The sequence below is a fragment of the Brachyistius frenatus genome, unplaced genomic scaffold (assembly GCF_029030835.1).
Source record: "Brachyistius frenatus isolate BFR_SWC_R1_liver_20210118 unplaced genomic scaffold, ASM2903083v1 Contig_15, whole genome shotgun sequence".
In the NCBI taxonomy this organism is placed as follows: Eukaryota; Metazoa; Chordata; class Actinopteri; family Embiotocidae; genus Brachyistius; species Brachyistius frenatus.
The window spans coordinates 5,574,530-5,586,625 of NW_027210614.1; the positions used below are offsets into that span (position 1 = coordinate 5,574,530).

The 12,096-nt window shown below is 42.4% G+C and overlaps 1 protein-coding gene across 1 annotated transcript in view; it reads right to left on the bottom strand.

Moving 5' to 3' along the window:
- ush2a (Usher syndrome 2A (autosomal recessive, mild)) overlaps positions 1-12,096 on the bottom strand; it is a 206,592-nt gene that overhangs the window by 24,558 nt on the left and 169,938 nt on the right. The window contains exons 69-73 of the mRNA XM_069693402.1: positions 11,701-11,858; positions 8,726-8,884; positions 8,182-8,344; positions 6,085-6,302; positions 5,862-5,998 (exon numbers count right to left, since the gene is read on the bottom strand). Of these exons, the coding sequence (XP_069549503.1) occupies positions 5,862-5,998; positions 6,085-6,302; positions 8,182-8,344; positions 8,726-8,884; positions 11,701-11,858 (835 nt within the window). The remainder of the gene's footprint in view (positions 1-5,861; positions 5,999-6,084; positions 6,303-8,181; positions 8,345-8,725; positions 8,885-11,700; positions 11,859-12,096) is intronic.

Below are 12,096 nucleotides of genomic sequence, written 5' to 3' on the forward strand. Positions count from 1 at the left end.
ACGTGTTAATCTGTGTTTTGTGACTCCTTTAACTAGTGTCTATAAACAATCTTGAATAAATAGTTTGATATTTAAGGAAATATATTTATTTACTTCTTGCTGAGTGCTGCTGCCAGTGTAAGGTCAGTAAGTAACCAGCAGGGACTCACTACCCCCTGGTAAAAAAAAAAAAAAAAAAACAACAGTTTGAAACATAACCAACTGCAAAAACCTGTTGTTTTTACTTTGGTCTTTGAACAAATTAAACAGAGAAAGTGTAAGGTGTTAATTTGTGAGCGTTAGAGGTGCTGGCAGGCAGCTTGGGTTACTTTTGTTCAGAGCCTGGCTATCTGTTTCCTCCTGCTTCTGGTCTCTATGCTAAACTAAGCTAACAGTCTCCTGAAATGTTCCTAGTGAGTAATTTGAAACTTGGCATTACATTTGTTCTCACCCAACTTTGAGTGGAAGCAGAGCTGACTTGTATTTTAAAAAATGTGATGTTCTTTTGTACTTCAGGTAAGGTCTGCTGCGTGTCAGCCAGAAAATATGCTTCCTGAGCTCTTCTCGGCCCGTTCAGTGATGCAACCATCTTTGCCTCGCATATGAACGGGCAAGACTGCCGATAATATCCCATGCTGTGCTAGTCTGAAACACATGCCAACAATTTGACATGCTCAAGTATTTCCAAACTATGTATCTATATTCATAGTCAGTGGTCACACCATATGTTTAATGCTATTACTTTTTTTTGACCCTATCTAATCTTACAGGACGCTTGCAGAGCAGCACACCACATTTTCTGATAAGATGTCCATCTTTATACAGCCTCCGAATGCGCATGCCTAAATACACACATTTTGACTGTGTAGGTGACTGACACACAACACACACACACACACACGCACACACACACACACACACACACACACACACACACACACACACACACACACACACACACACACACACACACACACACACACACACACACACACACACACACACACGTGCACGTTCTAAAACCTCATATCGGCTTTGAGACACAGTTCGCCGGCTGGCCCTCGCTGTCCCGCACTCTCTGACGGGCTCTTAATGGTAAACTAACAGATTGTAAACATGCTGCTAGCTCTCTCTCTCTCTCTCTCTCTCTCTCTCTCTCTCTGTTTCTCCACTCCCTTTATTAATCACTCTTTCTCTCTCTCTCCCCTTCTCTCTTTTTCTGTCTCTTCCCTCTCCTCTCCCTTCACCCCTTTCACTTCCTCCTTTCCTCTGCTCACATCATCCTTCCCTCTCTATCTCCATCCCTTCTTCCCCTTCACTCTCTCTCCCTCTCTCTCTTTTGCTTTTCCTGGGGTATTTTTTAAACAATGTGTCCTTCATGTACGGTTGGTTACGGGGCGTACAGAAGGACATCATTAGCGCTGGTGGTTAAGCTGTAATTTACACCATTACCGAGGTAGGGGCCATTTTTATTGCCTAGTAAATTTCAGCTCTGAAATATTTAGACCATATGGCTCAATTTGTGTAATAACCTTAATTTCCAAGCACCCTTCAGCTCCCTTCAGCGCCGGCTGTTGTTGGCGGATGGCAGAGTGGTGCGTGTACATGTTCATATGTGTGTGCACGCTTTGGATCTGGAGCACACGCAAATAAACACACGCAAACACGTGCACAGAAGCATAGACATGGCAAAAAATGTTAACGTGTACACTACACATAACCTTTTACACTGTCTCTTCCACACACTCTTACTGATTTTCTCATTCACACACACAGAAACACACATGCACACGTATGTATGCATGGCGGTAGCAGATTAATAGGGTGTCAGCTTCTGTTTGGGTGAGGGAGCGTCAGGCGTCGGCCAGATGGTTCTCAGGGATGATGACTGTCAGGGGTCCTGCTCTGATCAATGGGATGTATTAATACAGCACACGCACACGCACACACACACACACACACACACACACACACACACACACACACACACACACACACACACACACACACACACACACACACACACACACACACACACACACACACACACACACACACACACACACTGTTGCATATACACACACAAACAAACACACACACACACACACACACACACACACACACACACACACACACACACACACACACACACACACACACACACACACACACACACACACACACACACACACACACACACACACACACACACACACACACGCCCATGGTCTCCCTTCACCAACGATCCCAAGGGCCACAGTGTAACATCTGGAAGAGCCGAGGGAGGGAGAAAAGGACAGCAGAGTAAAGGAGGAGACAGAGGGAGGTGGTAGACAGGGAAATACAAGAAGTAAGAAGAGGAGAAAAAAGTGGTTGAGGGAGGAGAGATGAGTGAAAGATCCGAGGGAGGAGTGAATGGGCGAGGGAAAGGAGGTGCAAAGGGAAGGGAAGAGATAGGAGGTGGAGGAGGAGAGTGGTGGAGAAGGGTCAAAGGTGGAAGAGGTAAAACGAGGTAGTAAAACTGGAGAGAGAAGAAGGCAGATGGAAGAGAGGAGCTGAGGAAATTAAGATATAAGGGTAAGGTGGACGGGGATGCCGAGAGAGCAATGAGAAGAAGAAAATGGGGCACAGGAGAGGAGGCAGCAGGGAGTGATGAAGATGAGGTAGAAATGGCAGGAAAAGGTAGAAGGGTTGTGAACAGAGTGAAGAGAAAAAGACAGAAAAAAAAAAGGGCTGAAAAAACAAAAAGAAGAGAAGATTGTAGGGAGGTTTGAGGAGGGCTGGCAGGTGAACCATATTGAAGAGGTTCTTTAGCTGCTCACTGAAGCCCTTAGCCAGAACTTGTGAGAGCAAAATGATCGCTGTTAGATAGAATCTCCAGTGGTACAGTCCAAAAAAATAAAAACAAGGAGTAAAGTGTGAATGCAAACAGGGAGAAATTTGAGAGAACACAGGAGAAAAAAGGGAGAACAAAAAACAACGAAGCGAAACATGAAGTAGAAGAGAAGTAAGGGAACCACAGTGCAACAAAGGCAACCTGACAGGGTTGTGTGAGTGACTAACATGTCTGTCAGAAAGGTGTAAAGCATGGAGAGTGAATTTGTGTGTGCGCGTGTGTGTGTGTGTGTGTGTGTGTGTGTGTGTGTGTGTGTGTGTGTGTGTGTGTGTGTGTGTGTGTGTGTGTGTGTGTGTGTGTGTGTGTGTGTGTGTGAGAAACTGTGTGTGAGAAACTGTGTGTGTGTGTGTGAGAAACTGTGTGTGTGCCAGGCAGCATGCAGGGGTCTAGTGAGGCAGGCCGCCTGCGCTTCGTACCCTCATTCCGTCCGATTGCCATGACGACCCCATTAATCAGCCAAGCTGGCACAGAGCAGGGTTCCCAGCCCAGCCTGAGATCAATACACACACAAATACACACATACCAAACGGATACACACATTCGCACAAACAATACAGAACTACAAAATATTAAATTAAAAAAAAGGCTGAATTAATGGACACAACGGGGAAAAAAAAGTTAAGTGATGATGATGAAGTGAAGATAAAGCGTTTAAGAGAGAACAGACATAGAGCGGTTCATGTGGTTTGCAATCCATATTCTACAACACATCTACTTAAGCACTTATTTTACCATTGAAGCCTTCACTAATGACCATCATGAGCATGAGGAAAGCTAATCTGCTCAAAGTCAAAGCACAACATTTTTGAAAATCCTTAAAAAAAAAAGTCAAATCTTTCCAAATTGGCTTAGAACTTTCTCATTTTCTTTGTGTATTCCTAAACAACGTAATGCATGGCGTGAAGACAACTGCATGACAAATGACCGTCACCAAAATAAGTCTATGTCATGTCAATGAGCCTCTGTCACACACACACACACACACACACACACACACACACACACACACACACACACACACACACACACACACACACACACACACACACACACACACACACACACACACACACACAAACACAGAGTGTTCCATATCAATGAGAAGGTGAAAGGTCTCCATTTACATCTTGTATTAATTATGAGTGACAAGCCAAAGGTCACCGAGAGAGAAGAGGCCACACGTACGGACAGAATATAGATCTACACTTCTACCTCTTCTCTTTCCTTCCCCTATCTATCACTCTGTCTCACCCCCCTCTCGTTAATGCACTTGTCTTTTTTTTTTACCCACTCTACTTTTATATTTCCAGCTCTCTCCTCTCCTCTCCTCTCCTCTCCTCTCCTCTCCTCTCCTCTCCTCTCCTCTCCTCTCCTCTCCTCTCCTCTCCTCTCCTCTCCTCTCCTCTCCTCTCCTCTCCTCTCCTCACTTACTCTTGTGACTCTATTGTTCTTTGTTCAGCCAATCTGTCTCTTTGTCTTTTGATTTTGTCCATTATTCTGTGTACATTGATGTGTTTATCTCCATTCCTCTTTTCTCTCCTCTTTTTTTCTCCATGTCATGTTTGATTTTTTTCATTGTGTCTCTACTTCTTCCTAAATTTCCTTTTTTTTTTTCTTCTTTTTTTTCTGTTAAGCAGCTATAAATCACACTTAAAAAAAACAATTGATGACCACTTGTAAGCATCAACATCAACGTAACACTTTTGTTTTCGCTCTCATTTTTCACAAGTTGAAGGAAAAGATCTAAGACTTTTCTGCACACTGTGAACTGGTCACAATAAAAGGCCACTTTAAAATTTCTTGACTTGACTGCAGATTGTCATTGTATCTTATTTGAGTGGGCAAATGCTCACTTTTGTCTGTTACTTTGGAGAAGCGTTGCCTTAACGAGTGAATCACGATATATTCTCTATGGGTCAGATGGCAGACAGCATGTATGGCATTGTGTGGTGAGCGGTTTGGATATAAAGATTGTGAAAGGGGGGGCTCATGGTGGCGGTGGGGTTATGGTATGTGGAGGCAAAAGCTATGGACAACGAATACGAGTGCATTTTATGGATGGCAATTTGAATGGACAGAGACATCATGACAAGATCCTGAGGCCCATTCTCTTGCTATTCATTCCCCACCACTGCCTCATGTTGCAGCATGATAATTTGACAGAAATAAACCTTTTGTGTGCATAAAACAAGTCTTAGATCTTTTACTTCAACTCGTGAAAAAATGGGAGTGAAAAGAATCATACAACACTGAGTTTCAGGTATTCACACACACACGCACGCACGCACGCACGCACGCACACACACACACACACACACACACACACACACACACACACACACACACACGTGTGCAGTGACGTGCAAGGAGGATGCCAGCAACTGGGGTGAACTTAGTTTGGTTACTGAGCTGCCAACTCATATTGAGACTGGATGACAGCCGTTAACGGTAATACATGTGTGCATGTACAGTTTGTGTGTTAAGGTGTGTTTGTGGGTGCTTGTGTGTGTATGTGTGTTTGGTTTGAGAGGACCCACTTATACTGAAGCTATTCCCTGTGTTAGAGCATAAGACATCACACAGGGTTGTGGGAAGAACCCTGGAGAATTGCAGGCTGGGCAGTATGTGTGTGTCTTCAGGCCCCTCACTGGCAAACAGATGGCACCAGCTCCACAGGTAGAGTCTAAATTTCTTCACATGCATCGCAAATGACAATAGACTCATACACAGTCACACACTGTATATCATATATAATTACTATATACATTTAATCATTTAATGTTTGGTAATATTGTACATGAACACTGACAGACAAGTTTCCAGATGTATCAGCTTGTGTGCATGTGCGAGCATTCTTATAAATATATAGAAACCGTGATGATATCCACAGATATAAGATACAACAACATGTGGTTTGGGGTGAGACTGTCCTCACAGATAATTGAATGCTGCCACCATCCATTATACACTGTGCGTGTGCATTTACCTCGACAGTGAGAGCAGTAACTGTGGTTGAGTTGAGCGTTGGGTCCTGTTGGTGCCTCTTGTAAACCAGTCTATAATGGGAAACGAGACCATTGGGCCTTCCCGGTTCACTCCATTTCAGGTGGACTGAGTATGCACCTGTCAAAGTACACAGTATGTGTCAAAATGATTCAAAATGGGAACCTTTCGAACCCACATGTTTTAATGTAACTTTGTGAACTTACCTGAAGGTATGGCAATGGGAGGGGCCATATCTTGTGGCTCTGCCTCTGAGGTCTGGGCTAAAGCCCACTGACTAAGAACTGAGCCTTTGGAGTTGTGGGCGCGAACCCTGTACTGGAAGTAACTGAAGGATCGCAGGGCAGGGCTTGCATCAACAAATTCAAGCAGCCCACTTGACCAGATGAAAATCAGCAGCTCCTCTTCTATTCCTAATGGACGCCTTTGGTAAAAGAAAATCTTGGATTAGCTTTCATCATTGTTTATTTCTTATAACACAAGTTTAATGTTTGTTTTAGGAATGAAGACACAGATGATGCTGAAAAAGTATTTAAAGAAAAAAAAGTTATTTAAAACTATTTAAAACTATTTAGTATGCTTTAGTATTCTGAAAATAAACAGTAGTGACAGTAGTTTTTGAGGAATTGAAATAAAAAATGTAACATCACGTCTTAAACATTGCGCATAAGACCCTGGCTGATGCAAGCACCCCAATGTCTTGGCAAGCCCATTTTGTCTGTGATTAGTTTGGGCTTCAGGTGTGTGTACGAGAGAGAGAAAGAGAGAGAGATTTTCCTGTTTTATCCAAGTCCCTGTCTGCCTGAGTCTGATCATGCCAGATGTGTCAGTGTGTGTGTATACTGCTATGGTAATGTGTGTTTCCTGAGGACTTAAAGGGCTTAGTCTGGTCTGACCCTGCATACAGATCACACACTCTTTGGTCAACAAGCAGACCACGACCTTCAGCATGAATTAATACACACACGCACAGATGCACATTCACACACACACACACACACACACACACACACACACACACACACACACACACACACACACACACACACACACACACACACACACACACACACACACACACACACACACACACACACACACACACAGTACATAGACTGGTAAGCAGACATTTGCTTGAAGACACATCACCAAAACTTCTGTGTTTTTCTGTATTTTAAAGTAAATATGTATTTCATATGTATATGGTATATATGTGATGCATGTGTTACTTCTGGTTCATTTTTGTTGAGATATACTGAGTAGGTACTCTAAGAGCATTTGCATTGGTTTCTGTCTGTTTGTCTTTACAGACCATACGAATTAAATACATTCTTCAAAAACGGTTTCTCAACTTTTATTTGCAAAGGCGAAAATACTGAGTTTAATTCACAGACAAATGGAAAAAAAAAAGCCTATTTCTGAAATTAAATTAAGTTTTTGGAATTTTAGAAGACGACAACCATCAACATAATTAGAGGTTGACAAATAGTGGTCTGAAGACAGGTATAATAACAATAGTTTGATGTAGGAAAAAGCTGATTAATTGGCCGATTAACTTTTATTTGGGGGTTGTGATTGGCTGGTTAACCCAATGCCAGGAACACGCCCGCAGCTCTAATGCACACCCTGAATGACAAAGCTGGTAAAAAATTGAATGATGTTTTTGATGCTCCACCGGATCACCGGGATTTATATAACCTTGTTGCTGCACAGCTATGAGCAACTATCAGAGCTAAGTTTCACTGATTGCGATAGTTTGTAATATGTCCCATTGGTGCTGATTTATAGGCCAAATGATTAATTGGTCAACCTCTACACATGATGCACCTCTGGAAAAACTCAAGGAGAGTGGTTGGGGAAAGGCCCGTGATTGGTACGATCTCATACAACAGTTACTGCTGGTTTCTTTTAACAAAAAAAACCAATCATTCCCTTACCTCAATCAAGTAGTTATAGTTACCATAACACAGCCATACCTTAAAAATAGAGCTCAAGTGGCACATAGTTGATGGTTCCCAGGGTAACTATTGCGAACACTGGCAAACACACCATTTATTCTACTATTCTACATTTATTTCTACTATGAAAATGTATTGCAAAATTGGGCTGTCTGAACCCCAGCGTTCCCACTCTGTTTGTGAATGTTGGAACGTGTTCTCAGAAAAATCATGACAGACACCTCCTTTAAACATGCCTCTAAAACTTCCAAAGGAAAACAAAGGCATTCTGCTACTGGTATACATAACAAAGCAGACGTAGGTTGTATATCTCAGTGTATGTGATTTTTCTGGCTGGTATGTTACCTGTATATATGGTAGGAAGTAATGAGTCCATTGGGTTTTTTCGGGGGTGACCAGTGGATCTCCAGGACACTGGGTCCAGCTGCCTTTACTGTGGGGGGCAGCAGACCTTCTGGGGTGGTCTCTAAAGTCCGAACATAGACACCTACTCCTACTCCACACCCCTCTACATGTAGTGAAACAGGAGAGAAACAACAAAAACACACATTTCAAGAAACATTGCATTTGATTCTTGTACCTTATACATATACAAGCGAGGTTACTACTTGCTGAGATGCTGTTGTTGGAACACCTCAGCAAAAGTAGGTAATAAAAGGCCATCAGCTATAGTTAAAATATCTTATTTAATCCAACTGGCCTGCAGTTAATGCACCCGCCTGTAAACTTGCTTTCAAAGACTAGAGAGCCTGTTATAGAGCAAAGCCTGTGCTAAAAAAACTGCGAACAATTTAAGGCTTTTATCCATTTTTGATACTTTGTTTTTTTGCAGTGCACACCTAATTGTATTACTACAGAGTTATAATCTTTGAAATTGAAAGGCACTTACCAGTCTGACAGGCCTGGACTCTAATGTAGTAAGTGGTGAAAGGCTCTAGACCTGTCACAGTGAGGTTCAGGTCTCGCCCAGCATGATGCATCACGGCACTGTCACTCCCTGGATTTAACAGAATGTTGTAGTTCACAGGCTGGCGGGTGTTTAGTTGAACTGTGGAAAGAGACATAATATGATTACCTTTAGTTGGTTATGTTATTTATTAGAGCACATTTATACCTACAACAGGAAAACAAAGATAAGGGTATATAATTTCCTTCAATCCAGACAGATACACCAAGCTGACTATTACCAACTGAACAGGTATCATACATTATTATGAACATGTAACATGGATGGCAGTGTGAAATGAATGAATAAAAAAAATCAGTTTTCTCAATACTGTGACCAACTGATGCAGTAGTATTTTCCAAACTGCCACAATTATAGTTTGACTCCTATTTCCTACTTCAAAACAGAAACCACAAAACCCCAGGGATTTTAATTAACAACTCTTACTGTATGCTACTGCATACTTGCTTAAAATTTTTAATTCAGAGACTGTTCCTGTGGTGCACAAATGGAGCACAACAGAGCAGGGTAAGCAATAACTTCCGTATGTTATGTCGCTTGATCAATATCAGCACCTGAGTGACACAAATTTTGTGAGCAGTGGTACGTGAGCATCTTAGACCTGAAACTTGAGCAGAGACCACACATCAAAGTTTTTGTCACATTTTTGAGGAACAAAGGAGCAGCTGCTTTTGACAATTGTCTTGTTGTGGGTGAGAAACTTGTGTGTTTTCAACACGCTACGAGTGGGCATGTTGTCCTGTTAGAGAAACCAAGTGCTATCGCGCCACAGTTCAGGTGATTTGCAGCGAATGTTTCTCCTCAGACACCGGAGAAGGTCACAGTAGAACCTCGGTGTTGACAGTCTGACCCTTCATGGTGCACAACCCTACAACTATCAAAGAAAACCCACCTGGTTGCACTCCTGACCTGAAGCGCCTTCTTCGTACTTGGACGGTAATATTCGCCATTGTACTCCAAATTCATGCGACAGGAACAGTCTTTGCACTTTATAACTGCACCTCATATGTTATTATTATGTGTATTTCATACACAATATTTTGAGGGATAGTTAGTATTTAAATAATAACAGTGACATTCTGAAATAAAAATATATAAAGCTCCCTGATCTTGGCTTTACAATCCTGGCACTGAGGTCTCTCAATCAGACAAAAACACACAAATATATATACATACAGACAACACTCACAAAGATACACACACCCCGAGACTTTGTTAATATTCTCACCGGAGATTTTTCCATAATTCAGGCCAACTGTATTGTGATGGGTTATTCAACATTCATGAACTCTGGATATCTCGAGAACGAACTGATTACCAGACAAATGAAAGACTTCAATTATTCACCCCCCAACTCACATATGCACACATGCAACCACACACACACACACACACACACACACACACACACACACACACACACACACACACACACACACACACACACACACACACACACACACACACACACACACACACACACACCTCTGACTTCAGCACATGGAGCACACTTTGGCTGCATTAAAGCACCTTCTCTCTCTCACACTCACACTCACACACACACACACACACACACACACACACACACACACAAAGACATATTTATGTGAAAACACACAGGACCACAGAGGCTAAATCGTCATTGTCTATTATTTACAACCAATCAGGTGCTTTTCTTCAATTTCACACACATGATGCCCACAATTACAAATGCACACATGTACTCTTACATATGACAAAAAACATGCATACAATACACACTCTCTCTCATACACACGTGCACAGAAAGGCACAAACACCATAATAGAGGAATTGATCCTTGAGTAAATGTCTTTTTAATAGCCATACGTCAGTGCTTTGGCAGTCACTGTATGCATATGAAGACACAAACAGATGTGCACGTACGTACACACAGGCAGACTCACTGTCAGAGAGTCAGGCGCATACACACACATTTACACACAGAAGAAAAAAACACTCCAGACTCTGGGCTCAGGAAGTTAACCAAGCGTGAGAACCCAGCCGATATTTCCTCACCTTTAAAATCAACCCGTAATGACGATAGAATAGGCCTGCCTATGGAAATATCTCACAATGATGGGCACGCACAGGAGTACACAAAAACAAACACACACACACACACACACACACACACACACACACACACACACACACACACTGAAATACACATGTATAAAGCTGCATACATAACTACACACAAATATACAGAAACATAATGCACACACACACACACACACACACACACACACACACACACACACACACACACACACACACACACACACACACACACACACACACACACAAGTGTGTGAAGTGTCTTCGCTAGTTGGCCCTTTAAGTGGTTTCTGAGATAGGAAATCAGCCTAATGAGAGAGTAATAGTCAATGATAGATGGGTTAGGGCAGACAATCACTGCCCCATAAGCATGAAACTCAGCCCCAAGTGTATGCTCATGTATGCCCGTGTATGTGTCCAGGTCTTGAGAGGCCAGAGGGTGAATGGAAAACTACTCAGGGCTTTTGTTTCAGTCTGACCCCACTCTTTCTGTTCGTTTTCTTTTGATAATATATTCTACGTCCCTCAACACAGAAGTCTCTAGGATAGTTTAACAATAATAAATGGTCACCAGTTTTTATTATTTCAGCTTTGTTTCTGAATGTCTGAATCATAACATGTCAAGTTTTATGGTAAGTAACTATTAACAAATATAAACAAGTTAGTTATGTCATCAAACACCAAAGCAAAAGTCTAATTTATAACTTCCGTCCGTCCGTCCGTCCATCCATCCATCCATCCATCCATCCATCCATCCATCCATCCATCCATCCATCCATCCATCCATCCATCCATCCATCCATCCAATTGCTACTCACCAGGAGGGGCCCAGGCAAGAGAAATGGAGAAGGGGCCTGACACTGTCACATTGTGGGGAGGTGGGATCCCAGTAGGGCACGAGACAGGTGTTTGAATAACATATTTGTCACTCACACCAGTCCCACCCCCTGTAGTACCCTCCAGCTCATACAAATACCTAGAGAGATAGTGGGGTAAAGAGGGGTGTCGAGATACGAGGGGGAGGTTACAGAGAAATAAGGGATCAAAGGAAAAGAAAGAATACACAAAAAGTGTTGAAGGGGCAGTTTCACACAGAACAGCGTATTACTATCAGATGGTAGCAATGGCAACAAATCAATGGCAACAAAATGTAGCCCTTCATAAGCAGCCAATAAACGTGAAACTGTGATCACATGGTGCAAAATGTTCTACAT